Raw genomic sequence first — 25,577 nt, forward strand, 5'->3', positions numbered from 1 at the left:
GTTGCACAGGGAATTTGCTGATGTTGCCTGCACAGGACTGCTTGCAGTGTGTTTTGCATAGTCATGATGGCGCTGCATGTTGGGGATTGCACTGGGAAAGAGGTCATGTTGCAAAAGGTTAGTCTAAAAAAGGGGGTGATGTATGGTATTTATCTTACAGTTAGATTGTGCTGATGATACATGCATAGGGCTGCACTTAGGGGGGCTTTCACAAGGAAGGTGGTGGTACATATAAATGTCTGTGTGTAGGGGGGAGGATTGTGTGATGACTCAGCATCTGGCCGTTTGTGTAGTGTGAACTGTTCTTGATTAGGCCAGTCTACAAATATTGTTCCTTTGGTAAATCAAGATAAGTTAGCCATTGTTTCATGTCACAGGACCGGAGTCCTAATTTGTGTGTAACTTTGTAGATTGTCTGACACGTGGATTTCCTCAATCCCTCTCCCTACATAATTCAGAATAAAATTATGAAAACTGTGGTATAAAAAGGAATTTGCTTCTGTTACTATCATACATTCTACAGGGCTTCAGCCTAGGATCCATGGATCCAGCTGGAAGATCATACAACAGTGAACAGTAAGTACACCTGGGTTAAACATATCTCACACAAGTGTAGTTGGGGATTTGTGTATCTCCTATCCCAGGGCTCCTTTCAGCAGGCCAGTGAATCTGTTCCACTTAAGGCCCCGTCACACTAAGCAATGCAGCAGCGATCCCGACAACGATACGACCTGTCAGGGATCGTTGCTGCATCGCTAATACATCGCTGGTGAGCTGTCAAACAGGTAGGCTCACCAGCGATCAGGGGAATCTTTCCACGATGCCCTGCTCCGGTTACCAGCCTGCTGCTGAAGCAGGAGCAGGCTCGTAACCATGGTAAACAGCGGGTTACTAAGTGCGCGCGTGCCCCTAGTAACCCGATGTTTACCATGGATACCACTCTGCTACGGTGCGCGGGAGGTTACCGTTCACCTTAGCAGAGTCGTATCCATGATAAACATCGGGTTACTAGGGGCACGCGCACTTAGTTACTAAGTTACTTAGTTACTAAGTGCGCGCGTGCCCCTAGTAACCCGATGTTTACCATGGATACCAGCCTGATCGTTGGTCCCGCTGGTCACACACAGCGATGTGTGCTGGCCAGCGGGAGGCCAACGACCAAAAAATGGTCCAGGACACCTTGCAGCGATCAGCGACCTCACAGCAGGGGCCTGATCACTGCAAAGTGTCACACATAGCGACATCGCTTGTGAGGTCGCTGTTGCGTCACCAAAACCGTGACACAGCAGCGATCTCGCTATGTGAGACGGGGGCTTTACTTCCGCAGCCCTTTGTAAGCAATGAATGAGTGGAGCTGTAGCGTTTCCAGTAGGGTTCTCCACTTCACGGAGGCTTACTCCCCCATGGTCACACTGCTTTGCAGTCTTGCCACGCTCCCTCTTCTTGCGGATTTTTTCCTTCTCTGCCTGCCAATCAGTTTACTTTTTTCTCTCAGCTAAAGTTTATACCGCGAGTGCTCCCACCCCAATTTTGGGGGAAAGTGTGTCTTTCAATCCAAAATATACTTTAATTTTTCAGCCACCTCTTGTGTTCTGAATGCTCCACGAGGTATTTCGGTTTTCCTTCCTGATGCACTCCGTCAGTGCAGATCGCATAGAAGATCCAAAGAGCAGACACCCTCCAGTTACTCTTCTGGTTCTCCCTGGACTTCCACATTTTCCAGGTTGACATCTGTCTATTGCTCTTCATCGTTCAAGCTGCAGGCTGTTCAGGCTTCTGACTAAGTTGGACTCTGATCTAGACTCTGACCGGGCCATCCAAGCTTCAGGATATGGTGAACAGTCTGATCTTAGTAGTCAACCAGACACTTAAGGTCAAGGAAGATGAAGTGCTTCCCACAGAGCCTTTGGTATCTTTCAAAAGGCAAATCATACCCCTCGGTTGTTTTCTTACCACAATGAGTTTGAAACTATTTTATCCAGGGAATGGGACCATCTGGAAAGGCATTTTCAAAGTAGGCGAATAGAAATCCTATTTCCCTACCTCCTAAAGGTCTAGGCCAGGGGTGGGCAACCTCTTTCCTGCCGTGGGCCATTTTATTATCATTCAGGGGCCTCACAAACTTATCACCTGTACACTTCCCCTACTATATTAAGTCAAACAATTAACTCCCCCCCCCCCCCCTCCCCCTACTTTGGTGGCTGGAGCTGCTTCTCTTTGGTTTGGCTGTGATGTTGGGTATTATTGATCTTGTTGTTTTGCACAACTGCTTTTCCAGGTTTGACAGCCTGGAGCGCAGTCACAGACAGCCCTGGGCTAGCCTACCTATGGATGTAAACAATTCTATTTATGTGTTGTAGTAACATGGTGGTTCAACAACACAAAAATATTGTTGTTGCGGCACTATTACTGCATTGTCCTTATTCCAGCCCAGGTTTTCTTATCTGGCTGCCCTCCGTAAACCTTCCTCTGAGAATCAATGCTTGGCTCCATCCATTGAATGACCAGTGACACCAGTGTGTTTGGGAGGCAGGGGACGCTCTCTGTACTTTTGCTGTGACAAGCTATTGCAGATACACAGCTGCAAGGACATGAAGTCAACCTAAACAAGTATAGATGACCTAAAGATTTAATGTAGATATTATTCTTTGCCAGATCTACCTATTTTTTTATTTTTCTTTAAATTCACTATAGGTACAATTGAAATGGCTGAAAACAGCTCTGGTTTGCAGTTGGGACAAGCTGTTGATTGTAAAGAAGTGGATGTAGACAACAAGAAGGTATTTTTTTTTTTTTTGCTTTGGGGGTGTTTTGCACCATCCCTTTTTTTTTTTTTTTTTTTTGTTTTTTACACATCACTTTTCTTCTAGGAAGCAGTAATGACTGATAATCAGGTCAAGGTCTCTATTTCACCTGATGGAGTGGGTACCGAAGGAACTGACGTAGAAAATATTTCTAAGGAGACAGACAAAATCAAGGTATCATTTTATATTTTTAAAAAATTATTTTGTTCCTTATGTTAAAGGTAATCTGTCATATGACTCATGCTGCTCAAAACAGTCAGCATGAATTGCATTCTAGCTTGACGATTGTATCCAGGTTTACTTTTTCTTTGCAGTGTTTCAAAGCTTCACAGAAAATATACCATATTTTTTTGATTATAAGACACTTTTTTGTTTGAAAAATGGGGGTGCATTTTATAATCCAGATATAGCTTAGCGGGTGGTGTATCTGGGTCACAGGAGGCATGGTTTCTGCTGAAGGAAGTGAGCGAGTGCAACGTTGGGCAGTGCTGCAGGTAGGAGGGGGGGGTGTCGGGCGCACGAGGTTGGTGCCATTGATTTTCAGGCAGTCAAAGGAATGGTGTTAAGGAAAATGTCTGCAGAGGCAGTGCTCTCACAGATTGAGTTATCTGCTCTCTGCTGCCATTTTCATTAAGCCCGTCACTTCCACTGGTGGGCGATTAATGTCGCACGCCTCATGCCGGCGACATGCCCCATGCTTGAGCCTGCAGCGTTGTGCCCCCGCTAACTTCCTTCAGCAGGGACCCTGCCTCCTGTGACGTCGCTCCATTGCGCCCCCCTCTCTCCTTGGTAAGCTACATTGACTATAAAATGGACATTGAGATTATAAGACAGTCCCCAAAAATATATATTTTATTTAAATTTGGGGTTCATTTTATAATCTGGTGCAGCTTAAAACCCTCAAAAATAGAATTATTCTTACCGTTAATTCAGTTTCTAGGAACCTTCCATGACAGCATATGGAGGTTGTCTCCACACCCTAATGGGGACAGGAAGCACAAAGAGGTTAAAAGCCCCTCAACAAAACAAAGCACTGGCAGTGTGCAGAGCTGTGGAGTTGGAGTCTGTATAAAACTGGACCGACTGACTCCTAGAATATATAATGAATTGGATAAATTTGTTTAATATAGAAAGAACATATCTATATTCAATCATAATTAAAAGCCTGATGTTCACATTGTACTATTGGCCATGACTAATTAGCCGTACTTTACTAGGTGTTTCGAGAGTCTTCAGAAATCCAAGTGATACAGACCTTTGAATCCTTAGATGCTGTAGCACAAGCTATTACTGATTTTGAAGAGAGCACAACATCAAATTTCATTGTTTTAGAAAAACAAAAAAACTTTGGAGATGAAGGTATGTGTTTTAAACTAAAATTACATAATTTATTAAATGAATTGTGTTAGTATGATGTTTGACGTTCATTTATGCACATTGCATATTTTTATTTTATGTAAACATAGTAAAGTTACTTAATTTTTAGGTTGTGTGGGTGGAAACACCTTTGCTATTTTCTTTTTATTTTTTTTTTTCCCTTTCTTTCAAAAACCATAACTTATTTATTTTTATTTTTCCATCAATATAGCCAAATGAGGGCTTGCAGGACGAGTTGTAGTTTTGAATGACATCATTTATTTAACCATATAGTGTACAGAAAAACGTTAAATTTCCAAGTACGGTTAAATTGCCCAAAAAAGTCAATTTCACAACTTTTTTTTTTATTATAAAAATCTGTCTACAATCTTCACTATATGGTAAAACTGATGTGACTGTATGATGCCTCAGGTCGGTACGTGTTCGTAGATACCAAACGTTTACTTTATGTAAGTGGTGGTAAAAATACCAAAGTTTTTAACACAATCACAACCAAGGATGTATATATACGTCCTTGGCCATGTCCCGCCCCCTCACGCTCTCAGATGGCATCATCACCCACATCTCAGCTGATCTGATCAGCTAACATGTGTAGCTAACAGCACCGATCTGATCAGCGATCGGATTTGTGCTGTTAATCCTTTGGATCGTGTTGGCAATCACTGTCGGGGATCGCACCGTTCCCCATAGGCTGTTACCTCGACCAACTGGGGTCCTGTGATCTCCCCGGATGCTGTCTGCAATAGCTTCCTGCCAGCAAAGTCTGAGTGACGTTGCCGCCAGAAAAGGATCATTTCTCTTGTGTACAGACGTGCAGTAGCTAATCTGAACATAAGAGAAGCGATCGTAGTCTGCAACGCTGAGGTCCCCTAGGGGCCAGTGTAACAAAGAAAAAATCAAATTTTTTTACAGATATGAAAAAAAATAATAATTTCAAATGCCCCCCTTTTGCCCCATTGAAAATAAATATTAAATACACATTTTGGTCAGAAATGCCCGATCTATCAAAGTATAAAATCAATTCATCAGATCTGTAAACTGCGGAGCGGAAAAAAAACGCCTAAACTTCCAGGGTTTTTTTTTGGTCACTTCAACATTGCAATACAATGCAATAATGGGCGATCAAAACATCGGATGTACTCAAAAATGGTATCGTTAGAAGCGTCAGCTCAAGCCGCAAAAAATAAGCAATCACCCTCATCCTGAAAAATGAGAACGCTACGGGTCACCGAAATTGGCGCAAAAGTGTAATTATTTTTCTTTAAAAACTTCATTTTTTTTCCACCACTTACATAACAGTAAAAGCAGGGGCGTGACGGGACCCGGATGTACAGGGGCCCGCCCAGCGCCCGCCGATCCCAGCTCCTGTTTAATTTTTTTTTCCCAGCCAAGACATTTTCCAAGTTTGCGTTCCGACACTCCGTATTTTTGAGGATGCGTTTTCACTGCAAAGCGGATCCTCAGAAAGAATGAACAATTATTTTTGCGCTTTTGAGGATGTGTTTTCCATTGCCCACATTGTAGTATGGGCTCAAAAAAAGCACATCCTGAATAGCGCACTGGTGTGAATGGTGATGTGTTTTTTTTTTTGTTTTTTTTTTTTTAGAAAAGCACATCTGTTTTGCGGATCCTCAAAAAAACGCAGCGCAAATGCAGCATGTGAATGTAGCCTTCGATTGCGCTGTCCTTGTTTGACGTCTTGATCTAAGGGGTTAAGAGGTGTGGGTTTATCTCCTATGCACCCACAACTGTTAGCTACACATATCAGCTGATCAGATCAGCCAGTATGTGCAGGGAATGATGTGAGCCAGCATAAAAGGGAGGGAGGCAACCTAGTATGTACCCAGTACGTCACAGGTCGTAGAGGTGTTAACAGAATATCTCCTTGGGTGTTTCATGTGTTTTGTGACTAGTTCCCATTGTTTCTTTTATTGTTACTACTGATCAGACTTGTGGAGGTTCAGGTTCTGGTGGCTCAGCTTGACTTCTTACGCACCTTTCGCATCAGCGTTTTGAGCCTTTTACGGCAGATCTGGCAGCTTTGTCGCATAATGGGTCACTTGTGGCAAGCCCCATTCATTCCCTATAGGACTTGCGGTTTTGCCGGGTCCGGCACTTGCAGCAATTAAAAACGCTGCTAGCGTTTTTGTTTTTAACTTGCCGCAAGTGCCGGATTTGCCGTATCTGGCAAAACTGCAATTGCCGCACCCGACCACAAGTCCCATAGGGAATGAATGGGGCTTGCCGCAAGTGACCTGTAATGCGGCAAGGCTGCCAGATCTGCTGCAAAAGGCTCAAAACGCTGATGTGAAATCAGCCTTACAAAGTTCTGTTCTGCAACCAAATTTGACCTGAACCTCATTGAAAGTCACTGATTGGGTCGTTCGGCTCTTTGCCCACACAAAGCCTGCCATAAGCGAAACACGGGGGGAGGGAGGGCAAGGCTTTGTAATTTTTTTATTTTTTTTTGGTACACACTACATCCGATCACTCTTATTTTACCCTCAAAGCAGCAGATCAAACACTGCAATTGGCTCGCACTGAGTGTACCCGCAGCAAGCGATGCCCACTCCTGTGATTTGCATACTTAAAGCACCGGAACTCTGAACACAGTACCAAACACAGACTTCCCCAAACTTTTCTAACACCAAACTATAAAAGTCCAGTTCACTCATCCCTAATTGTTCCCATTTCAAATTTCTCACTTTTTCAGATTAACTTGGTGCCAGTAGGCACGTGTATCCTTTTGAGAAGTAGCTGTTTTTTTCTTTTTTTTCTTTAAGTATATTTCTCAGTGTCAGCCTTGTAGATGGCAGAGCGTGGTTACTTGTCTCCCAATGACTGATTTTCCAGTAAGTTCACAAACTTATCCATATAAATGTTTTAAAACTTGTATTGTTTTAGCTTTTAGACCTTCTTCTAAAATCTCAATACATTGGCACGGTCCACGAGTTAAAAATGTGTCTCTACTTGAATATACCGGAGTACCTTTTGGCATTGCTGGAAGAAAAGTGTTATGCTGCCATCTTGGAAAGGATTTGGCTCTTCCACAAAAAAAGCGATATGTCCAGGCGACACATCAAAAACAGGTACAATTAAATTTGTATTATAAAGTAGTTCAACTTATTATATTGGCTCTTTACTAATCCTGATGATATACTGGTTAAAATTTCAGAGTGCACCTAGTTAGCAATATCCTAAATCTATCTGTTATATAGATATTATTGCACATTGTGCATCATAGGTGTGCGGGTTTCATAACACGGTCATGGAATTAAGACATTACAAATCTTGTCCTATAACTCCAGTACAAGTACCTGCCTTGTTACATAAATACTGTATCAATCCAAACTTCCTTTATAGTTATTGCCTCAGAACTAAACTTAGTATGTAAAAGCTGTATCTTAACCAAGCGCAATAACTAAATATCCTACCACAACAAAATTCTGAAAACATACAGAAGTCAGCTCCCCACTTCCATGAGTGCACGCATCATGCTGTGAGGCATGTTCCAGATGCAAATAGATATGTCTTTCCGCAACAAAACATCAGATTTTTTAAATCCTTTTTTGCTTGATGGATTGTGACTGAATTGTTGTAATTCAGCTCATGGCTTAAAGTTTTTTAGATTTTAATGGATCTACAATGCTGGATTTATCGTTATTTACAGCCCAATATTGTTCCCAAAATAAGTCTAATAGACAGATTACCAAGGTTCAGTTCTCAGAATAGGGAACAAAGTTCATTACCTAATTTCCTTCACAGAAGTTACCCTGATACAAAAAAAAATGGTGTACCCAAAAATGAGGTTAGGCCATAATTACGCTAGCATAAGCATTCACAGCTCATGAATATAGTGTTAGATCCATGGTCTGTGCAAATATGCAGCACCAAGGTGTGTGTTCTCATTTTATTATATATATTTTAGTATAATATATACAAATTTTTTTGACTTTCGATATAGATGTCTTCATTAGATTTTATATTTATGTACTAAAATAGATTATGTAATAAAAATGTAAATATAGTGTTACAATTTTATAGATGTATGTCTTTTTTAATGACTAAAAATGTTTAAAACACTACACACATATATTTGCCAGTCAACTTCCTATGAACGAGAAGAACCCTGACAGTCTGTCCAAAATCACTGAGAACTATGCATTGTCACGTGGTGGCTGTGTTTGTACCACAGTTGTGTGCGCTCCTGTACTGTGCAGATGCATATGACTAGGCCTGGATGAATGGACACAACACTCACCAGACCTTACCCAGATGCAGTTTCTTTTTTGGAGTTATCAAAGATTAGAGGTTGTCCAGTACCATAACTTTTTTTTTTTTGTTCAGAAATCTTGCTATTATGTGCCTCTCCATTATTTTATTTTAGCAATATTATCTTTTGATCATGCTCTAACAATACATCCTCATTGCTGATAAATCTCTGATGGGGTTAATTGACATCTTCCTCCCCTGACTTTCTGCTTCTATTACTACAATTTCCATCATGCATTGCACTGGCCTGTGAGGCAACTCACTCAAAACTCCACCGAAACCACTCCTTCCCGTATCTTCATCCTGCTGCATCTTAGTCCTGCTTCACATGTCTATGTATCCAGTACGTGTGGTGTCCATTTTCACAAGTTCTGGAGACACGTTCACACGCATACGAATTAAAATCAATGAGGATCTTCATAGCTGTATATTTTTACAGACCATGTCCCTGTTAACCATGCACGTGTCCATGTGATCCACACGGAGACAAGTCAGTTTTTTTTGCAACTAGCACAGATGACACACCGCACACAAATGTGATCCGTGTGACATCTGTCTGACACATAACGTAACAAATACATGATAAAGAAATGAATGGTTTGTGTAAAAGATGTGCAGAGATAGATAAATGATGATGTATAGAGATGTTCTGCTGTAGGAGGCCATCTGACATCCTATGGGCCTAATTTTGCTTAATTCTGTATAGAGTATCACATGCACAGCTACCCACGCTTATAGTCACACCAGTCCTACTCCGTGGATTATGGTACAGTGGCATAATCTATGGTAGCTAGACCCCTCTAGTCTTCATTTCAGGTGAATTAACAGCTTGGCGTTACCTTTATTTTTCATGTGTAAGCAGTGGTGCGGCCATTTTTCCAAAGTCTCCCAGGAGCAGTTTTTTACACATGACAAAGCCAGGCTTCATGTTCCTCAAACTAGTATGAGCAACCTGTGTGGCCTAAATATATTTGCGTCGCTGCCGGGTCCGTGGAGTCTTCTCGCGTCGCTGCCGGGTCCGTGGAGTCTTCTCGCGTCGCTGCCGGGTCCGTGGAGTCTTCTCGCGTCGCTGCCGGGTCCGTGGAGTCTTCTCGCGTCGCTGCCGGGTCCGTGGAGTCTTCTCGCGTCACTGCCGGGTCCGTGGAGTCTTCTCGCGTCGCTGCCGGGTCCGTGGAGTCTTCTCGCGTCGCTGCCGGGTCCGTGGAGTCTTCTCGCGTCGCTGCCGGGTCCGTGGAGTCTTCTCGCGTCGCTGCCGGGTCCGTGGAGTCTTCTCGCGTCGCTGCCGGGTCCGTGGAGTCTTCTCGCGTCGCTGCCGGGTCCGTGGAGTCTTCTCGCGTCGCTGCCGGGTCCGTGGAGTCTTCTCGCGTCGCTGCCGGGTCCAGGTGGCAGAACCTTCCCAGATGACCATTTAAAGGGAACCTGTCAGGTCGTTTTTTACTCCCTAACCTATCACTACCTGTCCCTGCACCTTCCTTTTTCACAGCCAATATAGGGCAGTTTTAGGTCAGACGAAGATGGTTAGGGATGTGCTAGGAAGGTGCAGGGGACAGGTAGTGATAGGTTAGGGGGTAAAAACGACCTGACAGGTTCCTGTTAATAACCTTAGTGATGGCAGCTGAGGCTGTAAGAGCAGGGATGTCTGCACATGGTGTTCATACTCCATACTAAATAAATCAAGATGTTTTGATAGTTTCATTTTTTGCCAAATTTACATACTAGCAAGATGTCTATCATTCCACCACTTTTCTTCTTGGGTCTCATTCACAGTGATCTTTTTTGATCCGTTTTGTTTTGTTTTTTTTCCTCCTTGGAAAACTGCACCAAAAACGGATCAGTCACTGCGTCTGCCAGCAAAGTGAATGTGATTTTCAATTTGCCGTGCAGACGTCAGCGTTGTTGACTGCTGTATTAGTGGCGCAGAAAGTGCATCCACAAAATGAGCGTCAATTACTGCTCCATTTTTCTGCTGCGCTTTCTTCATTATACATAAAAAAAAAAAAAAAAAAAAACAACAACACAGATTGGTATTCACACAGTCCCTTTGATGTTTTTTTTTTTTTTATTTTATTTTTTTTTTTTTACTGCACTTTCCACGCGACAAACGTTCAGTGGACCTGGCCATGTGACTGTCAGGTGACCTGTTACTGTGCAAAACCTGGAAACAACTCATCGCTGGACACCGGACATTGGGGAAGGTAATAAAGTGTCTGCCTGTGTCCTCCCTGCCCTTTATGGATTAGTACTGCATTTTTGCTTTGAAAAAGCAAAAGTGCAGCATTAATAAAATGGAGCAAAAAAGCAACACAGACGCATGATGCATTTGATGCTTTTTTTCCAAAAATGATCTGTTTTTTGATGCAGAAACTGCACCAAAAACGGAGCACAAACGCTCTGTTTGAACTAATTCAAGGTTGCGTTTTGTATTTAACTACAACTCTCTAAAATGAACATTGTTAATATCACATTGTTAATATCACAAAATTAAAAAAAAAAATGGTACCAGGTGTCATCTTGTCTTGATTATTTTTTTTTTATTCTTATTTTTTCTTTCTCAAATTAGCTGTGAAACATGACAACTCCTTAATGTGATTCGTCTCTACAGATTTTGATATAAAGATGTTTTGGGCTCCTCTTAGTCTTTCGACTTACAAGACAAACTTTCCATTCAACTTCCTGCTTTGACATTGTAGAGCAAGAGCGAACCTGTCCACCCGCAATACTATGGCTACAACATACTTTAGAACAAATGACGTTTTAATCAACGCTTCATCTGTGGGCTTAGTCTCCTATATCAATGGCACACATTTGTAGAATGATTGAACTCTTGCTAGCCGGGTTGTTTTTTTAATTGAAAAAAACAATAAAACATGATGATCATCAGATTGTGCCGGAATAATGTTAATACATACATACACCACAGCAAAAATATGGAATCAGGGCAAAATGCTCCAGATCATAAACTCAATTTAGATAATCAGACTCCAAATTAAAACTACACCTTTATAAACAGATAACAGAATTATTAATGTATACTGACCACATAGTACACTTCAAAGTTCATAAATACTACACACCATGTCCAGAATAATACATGCCGACCCCTCATATACTCAGTACATTTGATATATAACATTAAACCTTTATAAATGATAAACAAGACACACAATCTGAACTTGCATCGTAGTTAAGTCTTCTTTGTCTCTGGTTCCGGATGGCAATATGTCTGACGTCCATGTTATGACCTGGTGTGCGGTGGGCAAGCTGTTCAATTACAGTGGAAACACCATTCACTCAGTCAAATCTGCTTGTCCTACATCTTCCTGCCCTCTTCCTACAAAGTTTCTTTGAGATGACCACACTACAATCAGCACAGTACATCAGATTGCACTACAATCAATTATGGATCCACTTAATATGAAGATGATATATAAAAAGGTAATGACATTTATAAGCATACTATTACTGTTTGTTATTTAAAGGTAAGCTGTCATCATGATTTCTAATGCTATTTACAGACCTGCAGGTTTGATGTGCAGTCAAATTGCGTTACAAGTCATGTGTTACCCATAATGCATCTACACATTAGCCTATTTACATCTATTACATACTGAAAATGTACTGCTCTAGATAAACATCCTATATGGGTACTTCCGTGTACGGTTTTAAAATTTATGCTTTTAGTTTATGTAACATTTATCATGGTTTTTCCAAAAATTATGAATTCACCCCCCCCCCTTTCCTCCTCCCTGAAGAATGCCTTACCTCCTAGTGGCCACCAACAATAACAAAAGGTCATGTATTCCCCCAATGTCACATGAGAGAATTTGGATATTTTGTCTTTGAAAATATTTTGGTTTTAATCTTTGTAAAATTTCCATGCTCTTCCTGCAGACTGGTGATCATGGTTACATAAAATGTAGAAAGCTAATCCAGGCCACTAAAAAAATGGATTGTCCTGCCAAAATATATGTATATCATATCATAAGATATCCGGATTTTCAGGTATGTAACAAAGTTGATGTGTAACCTCCTCCCAATAAACAAATTTTACATTGTGTTTTAATTAATTCCTTGCACCACATTTATAATTTGACATATTTGTGGCTGAGTGTGTCTTGTTTTCTCAAAGCTTTATTTTTTATAGTTACAATTTTGAGCCACATTTTAGTCCATTTATCTTTTTTTTTTTAATGCTGAGCACTGCTTGATGCCTCAACTATTAGTTTCTAATATGTGAATGTTCCTTTTAACTTTTTTATAAAATGGCTTAGTTTCACAAAATAGTCAAGAGAAAGGAAACTACATCTATGTATTTTTCTTTTTTTTTTTGTTTTTTTAGATCACAAGAAACACAGCTTGGCACAAAAGAATGGCATCTAAAAAAATGAATCAAGAGATTACAAAAGACAACAAAGTTTTACACTGTTATGTTGTTCAGTTTCCAAAACTGTCAGAGCATAGAAACCACCCTATAGCTGGAGAGGTAATGGATTGTGTTTCAAAACATGTTGACAATTGGAGGTTAGATCACCGATTCAACCCACCTTTATCAAAAAATGTCCATATTGTCTTTAAAAACTTTTTATATCATAATATGGATTATTATTCATAACTATCTAATGGGTGGTTCCCTTTCACCAATTTGGTCGCCATTTACTATAGTACCTGTGTTAAACAATATCTACAGTGCTAGAGCGGATGAGCTGTGTGATTGGCTGCCGTGTTCTTCATGTAATTCTACATCTGTCATTCTTTCTACATTTCACATAATTATCCTTTTAGATTTATTTGGCTTCCAAATAAAGTATATTAAATGGACATACTTATAATGTGCCAACACAAGTGGCCCTCATAAGTCTACCTCTTGCTAAAAAATTCATATCACTTAATGGATCACTTTATTGTGCTTTAATAAAGCAAACTGGACATTTTAAGTCGCTTCACGTGCCTACCTCAACCGCCACAGTGTGACTGTGTATAATATACATGTATATATGTGTCTCTATCTCTATCCTGACTGCGCATGCATGACGCTCAGTCTGGCTCCAGACAGAAGCAGGCATGGACCCTTTACAGGTAAGAGGAGTGTATGGCACTGGAGATCGCGGTATGCGTAGACACAACGCATACTGCGATCTCTGGCGCCATACTGACATACTTACCTGACCGGGAGGAGCGTTGCCACGGTGCCTCTCTTCTGGCCGGAGACCGGGGGCAGGAGTGAGGTGTTGGATTGGTGCATGCGCATAGCGCTATCCAGCACCATTTTACTGAAGACACATTTGCAGTGTTCAGCAAAATGGCGCCGGACAGCGCTGTGCTCCGGTGCCGCACTCCTCCCCCGGCCTGCGGCAGAACAGGACGCTGCAGCGCTGGAGCACAGGGAAGAAAGGTGAATATAAGTGTGTTTTTTTTTTTTTTTTTTGTGTACAGCGTGAAAGGGATGAGGGGGCCACACATACCGGGATTGGGGTGTGAGGGGGGCCACGCATACCGGGATTGGGGGATGAGGGGTGCCACGCATACCGGGATAGGATGGTGGAGACAGGAGGGGGGCAGCACATACCAGCATGGGAGACCATATACCAATAAAAATGCTCGCCACCCGGGCGTAGAAGGGTTCAATTGTTAGTACTGTATATATTATATTATTGTGGCGGTTGAGGTAGGCACGTGAAGCGACTTAAAATGTCCAGTTTGCTTTATTAAAGCACCATAAAGTGATCCCCAAACAATAAAAAATAAAAAGGGTTTCTTTGCAGTAAGACAGGATACACAGTCCTAACAATGGCATTTCAAGGTTAAAGCAGCACACAAAAAAACATGGAGCATGACACCGCGGAATTCTTACCTCTACAAATACAGATAATGAATTTCACTTGGAGTTTGTCCACCATATCACACCCCAGGCTGTGGATTTGTGAGTAGTCAGACCCAACCATCTCTGACTGCTCAGTAACCTATCTGACACTTTCTAGCTAGCTTAAATCAGATGATAACCATCTGATCCATATCTTCCATCTGTATGTAAGTTAATATGAGATTTTGTTGTGTTTACTTTAATTCTGGATTCGATATAAAGTTTGTTTTTTATATGACTGATAAAAAAAATGTTGTAATTATTTTTTAGGTAGCTAATATCCGTGAAAAAATCGACCCAAGAGTTGTGGACAAAATTTTGGAGCTTTACCAGAGTGGTATTCGTAAAAAAAGAGATATCAAAAAACTCGTGGAGCATTTTGTCGTTCAAGAGCTCTTCACAGGGCTTGATCTTCCACAATCCTCAAGACGAAGATATTATCCCACGTTGAAGGACATCACAAATATAATGGGTCGAACTTCTAAAGGGACCACTACCTCTGTGTTTGACCAAAGCAAGGTATTGGATTTGGTTTCTAAGTGGCAACAAGAAGATAATAGAGCCAGCATTTATTGTCGTCCTCATTCTGTAAAGGGGGAAGACCAAGATGAGCAAAAATTTCTTTTGTGCTATCAAAGACACTGGCAAAAAAGACTCCTTTCAACCTATGGTAATAGTATTACACTGCTTGATGCCACTTACAGGACAACAAGATATGCACTACCTTTATATTTTCTTTGTGTACGCACAAATGTGTGCTATACTGTGGTAGCTGCTTTTGTGGTTCAACAGGAACGGACTGAATATATCATAGAAGCTTTGAAAATGATTAAGGACTGGAATCCAACTTGGAACCCATCTTGTTTCATGCTTGACTTTTGCTTAGAAGAAATAAATGCCATCGCACAAGTATTTGCAGGTAATTTTAAGATAAAAAAAACTTTATAAAAGGTTATCTTTTAACATCCCAAGCATTTGTCACTAACATTATTTACACAAGACCTTACACTTATCACTCTAATCCCTACATTTTTATATAAATATTTTTTTTTGCTTCCCGTAGTATTTGGATTGAGAAGAGTGTTACAGTCCTTGAAAGATGCGTGTGGATGCACTCACTTTTCAGCAACATCCATCACTAATGGAACAGGAGGCAGGGCTGCAGTTACTTTATGTAGTTTATTGTATCTGAGGACATCCAGGATCCATGTTGATAGAAGCTGCGGGAGAGGCCAGTACTGTGCCATCTTTTGTTTTTATAGCTTCTAACTGTGAAACATTACTTCTTCAGGGACCAGACATACAAGTCAGTGACATCAGCACTAGTCCACAGGTTCTATCACCACCCTCAAACAAACTATTATCACAGGATGTTTCTAGTGTCACTGATTGCTTTTATCTACGCTCCTTTTGACTTCATTTGAGGGTGGTGACAGAAGCAGATTGTTGGTGCTGTTCTCACCTCTGACACCTTCCTTCACCCAAGATGCAGGACTAGAGATGGGCGAGCCTTTGGAAGCTCGATGTCACATGTTGTCTGCTCCGCAGTCCACGTGAATTGCTCCACGCGTGACACTCTAATTCGGTTCGTCGAACTTGCACTATTCGATGAACAGTTCGCCGAGCTTCTGAATCCCATTGAAAACAAAAGGAGGCAAAATCAAGGGTCTACAAAACACATTATAATGGGCACAAAAGCTGCCAAACACAGCTCAAATTTGGGACAGACACAAGGAAAAGTGCCATCTATTTTCCAGAGTTAAAATTTTCATCATTATGCATGCATGGAAAAGGCCTGGCCCAGTATTTCAAGCTTCAGATGTAGGCATGGTGCTCAGCCCTGCTAAATACAGGAAACAGACAAGGAAACCCCCAAAACGAGTCTCCACATTTCAAAAAATTAGGGCCAGGTACCACCAAAATGGCATCAAGTGGCCCACAATAAAATTTGGAGAATGGCAATATCAATGCAGCATACTGAAAAGTAAATTGTCTACTCAGAGCAGTCCACTACTGGGGTGGAAAAGTCCTTGGAGATCTATGACTTCATCTTGATGAAAGTTAGGTGGTCTACACTTTCAGGGGACAGTCGGATGTGCTTATCCGTCAGGATGTCGCCAGCAGCGCTGAAGACATGTTCTGAAAAAATGCTTGCTGCCGGACATGACAAAACCTCCAAGGCATGACTGGCAAGCTCAGGACATTCTTCCATTTTTTTGAAGCCCAAAATGCAAAAGGGTCCAACTTCTCCCTTCCTGCCAATGGCATGGATATTGAACTCTAGATACTCCTGCACCATCCTCTCCAATCGTTCACTACGTGTCAAAATTGTACTCATTTATACTGGTGGATAGGCTGGTTGAAAAAATTGGTGAAACGTTTCCAAGAAATTGCTGACACAAACATTAGCAGAAGCAATGTATGGTGACGACTCAACGTCCCCCCGGTTTGTTAGTGTAGATTTGTCATGCGTACGGTGTCCCTCAGTACTGTGTTGGGGAAAATCAGTCCTAAGATTGTATACAAGCAGCTTTTTTTTTTTTTTTTGGCTACTCCAGCATGCGTCCCTGTCCAGGGCAGGAAGTATCTGTCTAAACTTACTGTTGAACCGCGGATCCAACAGTGTCGCAAGCCATTATTTGTCGTTAATTCAAATCCTAACAATACGGGCATCATATTGCAGATAGTGCAGCAAGAAGGCGCTCATGTGTCTGTGTACATGAGGCTCAAGTCCTTGTGTTGCGGAGAGAGAACATTTCCACTTGCTTCCTCCGTTCTCTCCCGCCAACCTGGGACAACAGAAAGGGAAATCATTTCTTCCTTATCTCCTGACTGTTCTGTGCCCAACACCTCTTCATCCTCATCTTCCTCCATTTGTTCCTCAGCTCCTGCATCTTCACCACCAGTTTGTCTGGTACCATTAGCTCCTCTGTCGCTCTACTCCACCTTGACATGCCACCTGGCTGTGTGACTAGAGTCCGGACCTTTTGAGATCTTCATCCCCTTTCCACGTCCTCCTATTCTTGCTCCTCCTCTTCCTGTGGTACCACCACCTCATCCTGTAGATTTTTCCAAGTTTTCTCCAGCATGTAGATGAGTGGAACAGTGATGTTGATGACTGCATTGTCAGTGCTAACCATCTTGGTAGCCATTTCGAAACTGTGAAGGAGGGTGCAGAGGTCCTTGTTCTGTGCCCACTCTGGAACATTCATTTGCACCACATTCAGCTTGCTTTGAGTCACTATACGCATCTTTACTATGCCAGGGCTTGTCGCTGCTGCCACAGTCGCTGCAACATGTGCAGAGTGGAATTGCACTGTGTTGGCATATTGCATATGAAACGGTTAACCGGTTGTCCAAAAGACCTCTGTAGCGATGCTAGTAGATGAGCCGTGGGGTGAGAATGGCGGAAGTGAGCACACAGCGACCGTGCCTTGTGAAGCAGCTCATCCAGGCCGGCATAGTGGCGTAGGAATTGCTGGACAAGGTTGAGGATGTGAGCAAGGCATGAGTGTAGAGCCACCACCAGGTTTGCACACTGCCTTCCCTGGCTCCAGGTTTAGCAAAGACATCCATTGGTCAAACTCGGCTTGCATAGCTGTCTACAACTCTTCAGCTGTGTGACTTGCATCTCCAAGGCATTTTAATTTAAACACTGCCTAATGGCGGAGAGCCCTGGCAGTGCAGTACAGAGTTGGGGGGAAGGGGGGAGTTGAACTGTTACAACATTAAGGAAGAAGTCGAGGGTGCAGCTGGAGGCCCTAGAGGAGTTGGATGAGGCAGAAGCATTGGATGAAGAGGTGCAGGCAGAAGTTTGTCCCAAGTCTTGAAATCCACAAGACTTGGAGTAGCCCCATCCCCCGCCTGGCCTCGCAGCCACCAGAGTCACCCAGTGGCCAGTGAGGGAGATGTAACGCCCCTGGCCATATTTGCTCGTTCAGGTGTCAGTAGTGATATGCACCCTGTCAGTGTTTCTCAAGGTACAAGTAATGTCTGCGACATGCTAATGTATCGCAGGCACAGCTTTCTTTGAAAAGTAGTGGCGATTGGGAAACTGATAATAGGTGTCTGCAACGGCCATCAGCTTGCAGCAACCATCTATATCCACCAGCATTTCCGTGGCCAACAAATGGGAGATGGTCAACTTCAAACGGGATGTGTTGAATAAAATAATCTTTTCAATGACCACACCTGCGGGACTGAGGGCTGGCTGCTGTACTGACAGAGGGTGGATTAGGATGTACCCGACAAACTGCTGCACTGTGAAGGAGGTGCAGGCTGAGATGTTCTGGTGGGTTTACAAACAAGTGGTGTGCTCGGTGTCTGTAATCAGTCCAGAGAAACAGTTGTGGCTGAGGATGCAGCGCTTGTCGGGCTTGCAGCCCTCAGTCTCTGTGGGAACATGCTACTGACTCGCCCCCTGGGCCTTGGGGCACTCGGATCCGGGCAATAGGGGGAACGATGGGAGTAGTAGTGGCAACCCGGTTCCGTGGCTCAGGGTGGTCAGGCCAATGGTAGTCTGCTACGTTCTGCTGATAATGTCCGACTACGCCACCCGTGGATTTGCGGTCATTAGGAACCGCCGCTGCAGGGCAGACCGCTGGGGCTGATGATATATGCAGCTGGGATGGTGTGACTCCCCACGGGAAGAGTGCGGCCCCAGGGCAGTATAATGGATGGTGGGAGCAATGGTAGTGAGAGTCCCGGTGCCGATAGTGCTGGAGGAGCAAGGAGCACACAGACAACAAGTTGCAGTCCAGGGTCTTTACTAAAATAGGTAAACTGACCCATAAACGGTCCCAGCTAGGAGGGGACCTGGATGTCTGAGAGCAACGGGGAAATTGGCCCTGGTCAGGGTGAGGTTGTAGGCCTACCGTGCTTTCTGCGCTCCTTCTGGCTATCTCCTCGTTATAGGGTAACAGCCCACGCTTCCGAGCTTTCCGTGTATTCTCGCCTGTATGGCCTGCGACGTGGGTTCCTTTCTGCTCCCAGCCTTGTACGGCTTTACTGGTCCCTTCGGTTGTGGCAGGGCCTCCAGGCTTCTTAGGCCAAGGAATATACAGTCCCTTGCGGACTGGTTCTCTGCTGGAGGATGTAGAATCCTCCCAGCCTCAGACACCAAAGTCTGGTAAAGTCAGTCTCTTATCTGCCAAGACAGGCTTGCTTCGCCTCTTGTCTCTGGCTTGTGGCTCTCCTCCTGCCACACTTCCTCTTAGGTGCAGTGCAACTGTCTGTCCCTGCTCTGCTCTGGGACAAGTCTCAGTGCTGAGACAGGCCATCAAGTTCTCCCTAACCCTGCCCCCAGTACCAGCTTTTATAGGGGCAGCCAGCTCTCCCTACTGGCCTGAGACAGGAGGCATTGCATGCTAATGTTCCCCTGACTAGAGAACCTCCCCCTTGCTCTCAGACACAGCTTTAATTACACTTGTGGCATCCAGGCCAGGGTGACACACTACCTAACCTCCTTTTCAGCAGCAGAAGGGAAGGAAGGGAGACACAGATCCATTACTAGTGGGTAGGCGGAGCCCCACAGGATAGTTCACCTCAGATTAGAAAAAAGTGATGACCGGCCCCTTCAGCTTAGGCTCCTCCTACTCCCATGTCCTTCAGTCTAAAATTTGAGGTCGCAGAGGATAGTCGCTGCCTTGGCAGCTCCTCAGAAAAAAAATTTCTTTTATCATTTCCGGAGACCTGGACCCCCCGTGGTCTAGAGGTCTCAGGGGGTCTCGGCGCTGCTGGGACCCCTGACCCTCCCCTGGCAGATCTGCGTACCCCCTAAGGAGGTCCCCGCAGAAGCCTGCCGGCCCCGGGGGATACAGGGCTCTCCCTGGCGGAGACGCACACCGCTTCTGTGGGGTCCCTGCACGCTCCGCCGTGGGGGGGAGCAAAGGGCCACGGCGCCACATATCCCTGGGGGTCCCTGTGGCGCTCAGCTGGGTAAGTGCTCTCAAGGTCTGAGTGCTTCAGCGGCTGCGGCGGCAGCCACTGTTACAAGTGGTGACTGCTGTTTTGTCCTTGCAGGAAGGATATCACCGCTGCATACGGCGTTTGTGTAACTCTCTGCTAGCAGGGGAGCAGGGACGGAGGAGCCGCGGACTCCGTTAGTATGCGGCGTGGGGCGTGGCTTCGCGCCTCTCTGCTGCCTGTCATCTTAGTCTCAGGCAGGAAGCGTGCGCTGGAGCTGACCCAGCCCCTTCTTCTTCCGGGTCCTTCTGAAGGCGTCCATACTTCGTGCAGCGCCTCCTGCTCCCTGCTCTCTACACCACCAGACACCGGGAAGAGCAGTCACCGCGGCCAGCTGGTGAGTCACTTCTGCCTTTTAAGGCAGAAGATTCCTTTTTCTCACTATTGCAGCGCAGAGCACCTTACTGCTGGCCTGTTAAGGCAGACAGGGTGTGCTATATCCGGCGCTGCTACCTCTGCTGAGGAGGCTCTGGGACTCGCACATCTCTGTCCTTTTAAGTCAAAGGTGTATTGCGTGGTCAGCAGCGCTAACCCCTTCTGAACGGGGTCTGGCCTCATCAGGGCAGTTAACCCTTTCTGGATGTGCATGCTTCTGGGATCAGAGGGTGAATCACCCTAGTCTGTTAGGTTAACTTTTGCTCTGCAGGCAGCTGGGGTAGCTCTTCTCCCTCTAAGGAGGAGCTTTAACCCTTCAGTGCTTGGTGATTTTCTGTGTAGGAACAGGCTGTGGTAGCGGAATCACACATCCTCGGTTACTGTACCCATTGTAAGGGGTTATTACCGCCTTATCTGCGACGCTCGCAACTGTGTGGGGGCATGTCGTATCAGGGACTAGGGGGCGCGGACCTCTCCCTCGGTCCGCTTCAGGATCGGTCACGCGTATCTGATGCGCCGGGGTCTTCGACGGCATCAGGTTCGACACTGGTCGTGGGTCTCAGTGATGTTAAAGTGGAGGCGCTCACACGCTCCATTGACAGTCTATCTGACCTCCTGGGTCATTGGGTATCAGCTAAGTCCCAACCGACGTCACGAGGCAAGAAGCGCCACAGGCCTGTGGTGGCGCTGTCTCCTCCGCGCAGTGTCGGAGGCTTCGGAATCACCGACAAACTCTGCTGGTGAGATCTCAGATTCTGATGAAGAGGATCGGCAGGGTCGCTCTGCTTCTCTTTCGGGCCGCGTGGACTCTTTTATTGGGGCTATGCGGGAGGCGTTACAGCTGTCTGAAGAGGTGACGAGGCTCCCTGGCAAGTCGGCCCGGCTGTATCAGGAGTCGCGTCGGGCTCGTTCGACGCTGCCGGCGCACGATGAACTTAACGAGGCGGTGGAGAAGGAACTCCTGTGTCCGGATAAACGCTTCCAGGAGATGCGGTTTTTTGATGCCCCGTATCCCTGCTCCACGGAGACTATCGCTAATTGGGTTCCCTCTCCTGAAGTGGACGTACCATTGTCTCAGCTGAGCAAATCTTCTTTGCTTCCTGTTTAAAGGGAAGGCGAGTCTACAGGAACCTTTGGACAGAAGGACAGAGTTAGCGGCGAAGTCCATCTACGAGGCCGCGGGTCATGGATTCCGAGCGGCCTTGGGGGCCATGTGGGCTGGTGAGGCTTCTCTGCGGTGGTTGGATCAGCTGCGGACGGCGTGGCAAGATGGGACTCCGCTGTCTGAGGTGGAAAGGCTCTTCCAGCTGTTGGAAGAGGCGGCCCGATATGGCAGGGACGCAGTGCGGGATACTACTTCGGTTCTGTCCAGGGCTCAATCCTCGGCCATCACAGTCAGGAGAGCACTGTGGCTTAAACAGTGGACTGGAGACGCAGTATCCAAACAAGGTTTGTGGAGTCTGACGTACAAGGGCGGTCAGCTTTTTGGTTCGGACCTCACGGAGCTGATGGCCAAGGACAAGGATACGGCTTTGCCGCAGCGGAAAGCAGCGGCTTCTACATCTGGCAAGTCAAGTGCCGGTAGTGGTTGTCGGTACTTTCGGCCCAGGGGACGGTTCGGTCAGCCCTCTTGGAGATCGGGTCGTCCCTCGTCTTCCAGAAAGACAACCCAGAAATACAGTACACCCTGGAAACATTTCCGTCAGGACAAACGGGAGGTTGACAAAAAGCACGCTAAGGCGGACTGACGCCAGGAACCCACTCGAGGGCTCTCGGGTGGGAGGTCATCTGCTACAATTTGGGTCGGTTTGGGCGTCCCACGTATCGGACACCTGGGTGACGCGGGTTATGTCGGCAGGCTATTTCATAGTTTCATTCTCGACCCCCGGACAGGTTTCGTCAGTCTCACATCCCGTCCAAGCCCAAGCTGACTGCTGCGGGAGGTCGACTCTCTTCTGCAGCAGGGTGTGGTGGTTCCGGTTCCGCCGGAGGACCGGGGAAGGGGGTTTTACTCCAACCTTTTTGTGGTCCCCAAAAAGGAGGACAAGTTTCGCCCCATTCTGGACCTCAAAGAATTGAATTTTCATGTTCGTACCCGGAAATTCCGTATGGAGTCTCTTCGCTCTGTCGTGGCGGCCCTGTCACAGTACTATTTCTTGGTGTCAATCGACATCCGCAACGCCTATTTGCATGTCCCTATCGGCAGGGCTCACCAGCGCTTCCTGCGTTTCGCCATAGGTCAGGCCCATTACCAGTTTGTGGCCCTACCATTCGGGTTGGCCTCGGCGCCCAGGGTTTTTATAAAGATTCTGGCGCCGCTCATGGCGCTCCATCGAAGGCAAGGAGTTACGATTCTCCCCTACCTGGACGACCTGTTAATTGTGTCGCCCACAGCGGAGGTGGCGGTGACAGCTCGCGATCTCTCCCTTCAGCACCTGGAGGACTTCGGGTGGCTGGTCAATTGGAAGAAGTCGTCATTGGAGTCGTCGCAGTCAATCCTGTTCTTGGGGATGCTTTTCGACACGGTATGGGCAGTGGTGTCCCTGCCTCCGGACAAACAAGCGAACCTTCGTCACAATGTCCAGGCTATGAGGTTGGCGATGGCAATGTCCCTTCGGAAGTGTATGCGCCTTCTGGGTCTGATGGTGGCGGCAATGGAAGCGGTACCGTTTGCACAATTTCATTCCTGGGGTCTCCAAAATCTTATTCTGACCCGTTGGGATCGATTGGCGGCTTCGCTGGATCGCTGTCGGTATCTCCCGCAGGGTGCGAGAGTCTCTTGGATGGTGGTTACGTCCGGAGGCTTTATCCCTGGGGAAATCCTTCCTCCTCCCACGGTGGTCGGTCATTACCACCGATGCCAGCCTGACTGGCTGGGGGGGGTTTGGAACGATCTCTGGGTTCAGGGGGTCTGGTCGTCAGAGGAGTCGTCTCTGCCTATCAACATCCTGGAGTTGAGAGCAATATTTCTCTGCCTCCGACATTGGACAGTCCCTTTGAGCGGTCTGCCGGTCCGGATTCAGACGGACAATGCGACAGCTGTCGCGTATATCAACCATCAGGGAGGGACGAGGAGTTCCAGACTCATGATGGAGGTCTCTCGGATCCTGGTATGGGCAGAGTCCAGGGTTCCAGCCATCTCCGCGATTCACATCCCAGGAGTGCTGAATATCACGGCGGACTTCCTCAGTCGCGAGCAGGTGGATCCCGGAGAATGGAGTCTTCATCCGGAAGTTTTTGCACTGCTGTGCTCCCGCTGGGGGACTCCCCAAGTGGACTTGATGGCATCCAGGCTGAACGCCAGGATTCCGACGTTCACGTCCAGGTACAGGGACCCGGAGGCTGTGGCGGTAGATACTCTAGTAGCCCCGTGGGACCATTTCGAGCTGATCTACATGTTTCCGCCGGTATCCTTGCTTCCTCTGGTGATCCGGCAGATCAAACTCGAACGAATTTTGGCGATTTTGGTGGCGCCGGATTGGCCGCGGAGGGCGTGGTATTTAATGCTGGTCTCTTCTGGCGGCGCCTCCGTTTCCACTGCCTCTTCGCCCGGACCTGTTAACCCAAGGGCCCATTCGCCATCCGGACCTGAAGTCACTTCGTTTGACGGCGTGGCACTTGAGACCGAGATCTTGACCCGTCGGGGGTTTTCGGCCGAGGTCATTGCCACCTTGCGGGCGGCCAGAGGTCCAGCTACGACTAGCATTTATCACAGAACTTGGGAGGCCTTCTATTCGTGGTGTTCTGGATCGTCAAGGAACCCGAGGGTTTTTTCCATTCCCAACGTCTTGGCTTTTCTGCAATGTGGTTTGGCCAAGGGTCTGGCGGTTGGTACCTTGCGGGGTCAGGTATTTGCACTATCCGTGCTTTTTCGGAAGGCTATTGCCTCGCGCAGGGATGTGCATTCGTTTTTTCGTGGGGTTGCACGTCAGTTTCCGCCTCGGAGGGCGTTTGTGGCTCCTTGGCGGCTCAATCTAGTCTTGGGGGCTCTTCAGCATGGACCGTTTGAGCCTATGGATTCAGCTACGCTTTACTTGCTTTCTTGGAAGGTGGCCTTCCTGGTGGAGGTCACCTCTTTGAGAAGGGTTTCTGAGTTGGCGGCACTGTCTTGCTCGCCCCCTTTTCTGGAGTTCCACTCAGATCACGTGGTGCTTCGTACCCATTGCGATTTTCTGCCTAAAGTGGTGTCGCGTTTCCACGTCAATCAGGACATTGTGTTGCCCTCCCTCTGTCCGAAACCGAAGAGTCCAAAGGAGCGGGCCTTGCACGCGTTGGATTTGGTGCGGACGTTGAAGTTCTATCTTACAATCACGCAAGGGTTTCGGAAGTCGGACACTCTTTTTGTGATTCCTGCTGGTCGTCGGCGTGGTGTGCGGGCTTCCAAGGATACTATAGCTCGGTGGATACGTTCGGCTATCCTGGAGGCGTACCAGCTCAAGGGCGAGCCTTGTCTGGTTAAGGTTCGAGCTCATTCCACGAGAGCTGTTGGTTCGTCGTGGGCTTTTCGTCAGGGGGCCTCGGCAGCGCAGCTCTGCCGGGCGGCTACCTGGCGCTCCGTTCACACTTTTACTAAATTTGATAAAGTGGACGTGAGTGCTTCCGCCGATGCGGCCTTGGGACGGAGGGTCCTGCAGGCGGCGGTTTTAGGTTATCTCTTTATCTCGTTTTCGGCTCTTGTTGCGCGCTTGCCTAAGTTGTTGGGGTGTTGGCGATTCTGCCACGGTTTCCCACCCTTGAGTTCTGGACTGCTTTGGGACGTCCCCCTAGTAATGGATCTGTGTCTCCCTTCCTTCCCTTCTGCTGCTGAAAGACGGATTTTGGTAAGACCTTACCTGTAAAATCCTTTTCAGCGAAGGAAGGAAGGGAGACACAGCACCCTCCCATGGCAGAAGTGTATTATTGTTTTCCAGATGCGGCGCGACTCC

General features: G+C 46.1%; 1 protein-coding gene and 1 long non-coding RNA gene across 7 annotated transcripts in view; one reads left to right on the forward strand and one right to left on the reverse strand.

Moving 5' to 3' along the window:
• The first annotated feature begins 40 nt into the window (after positions 1-40).
• Positions 41-25,577, forward strand: part of LOC141252021 (uncharacterized) — a 28,619-nt gene continuing 3,082 nt past the window's right edge. Inside the window, exons 1-7 of one of the 6 annotated variants that reach the window (XM_073670449.1) lie at positions 41-576; positions 2,695-2,780; positions 2,871-2,978; positions 4,022-4,163; positions 7,086-7,270; positions 10,563-10,648; positions 11,056-11,333. In XM_073670449.1, coding sequence (XP_073526550.1) covers positions 2,706-2,780; positions 2,871-2,978; positions 4,022-4,163; positions 7,086-7,270; positions 10,563-10,648; positions 11,056-11,062 — 603 coding nt within the window. In that variant the 5' untranslated portion in view covers positions 41-576; positions 2,695-2,705 and the 3' untranslated portion in view covers positions 11,063-11,333. Of the gene's footprint in view, positions 577-2,694; positions 2,781-2,870; positions 2,979-4,021; positions 4,164-7,085; positions 7,271-10,562; positions 10,649-11,013; positions 11,889-12,344; positions 12,456-12,792; positions 12,937-14,583; positions 15,233-15,376; positions 15,617-25,577 lie in introns of those variants that run through there. The other 5 variants (XM_073670448.1, XM_073670446.1, XM_073670451.1 and 2 more) reach the window with 5 other exon arrangements.
• LOC141252022 (uncharacterized) overlaps positions 3,394-25,577 on the reverse strand; it is a 30,809-nt gene continuing 8,625 nt past the window's right edge. The window contains exon 3 of the long non-coding RNA XR_012313500.1: positions 3,394-3,783. This is a non-coding gene — a long non-coding RNA (uncharacterized lncRNA). The remainder of the gene's footprint in view (positions 3,784-25,577) is intronic.

The sequence above is a fragment of the Phyllobates terribilis genome, unplaced genomic scaffold (assembly GCF_046119375.1).
Source record: "Phyllobates terribilis strain yellow unplaced genomic scaffold, ASM4611937v1 Scaffold_7910__1_contigs__length_34376, whole genome shotgun sequence".
Lineage (NCBI taxonomy): Eukaryota > Metazoa > Chordata > Amphibia > Anura > Dendrobatidae > Phyllobates > Phyllobates terribilis.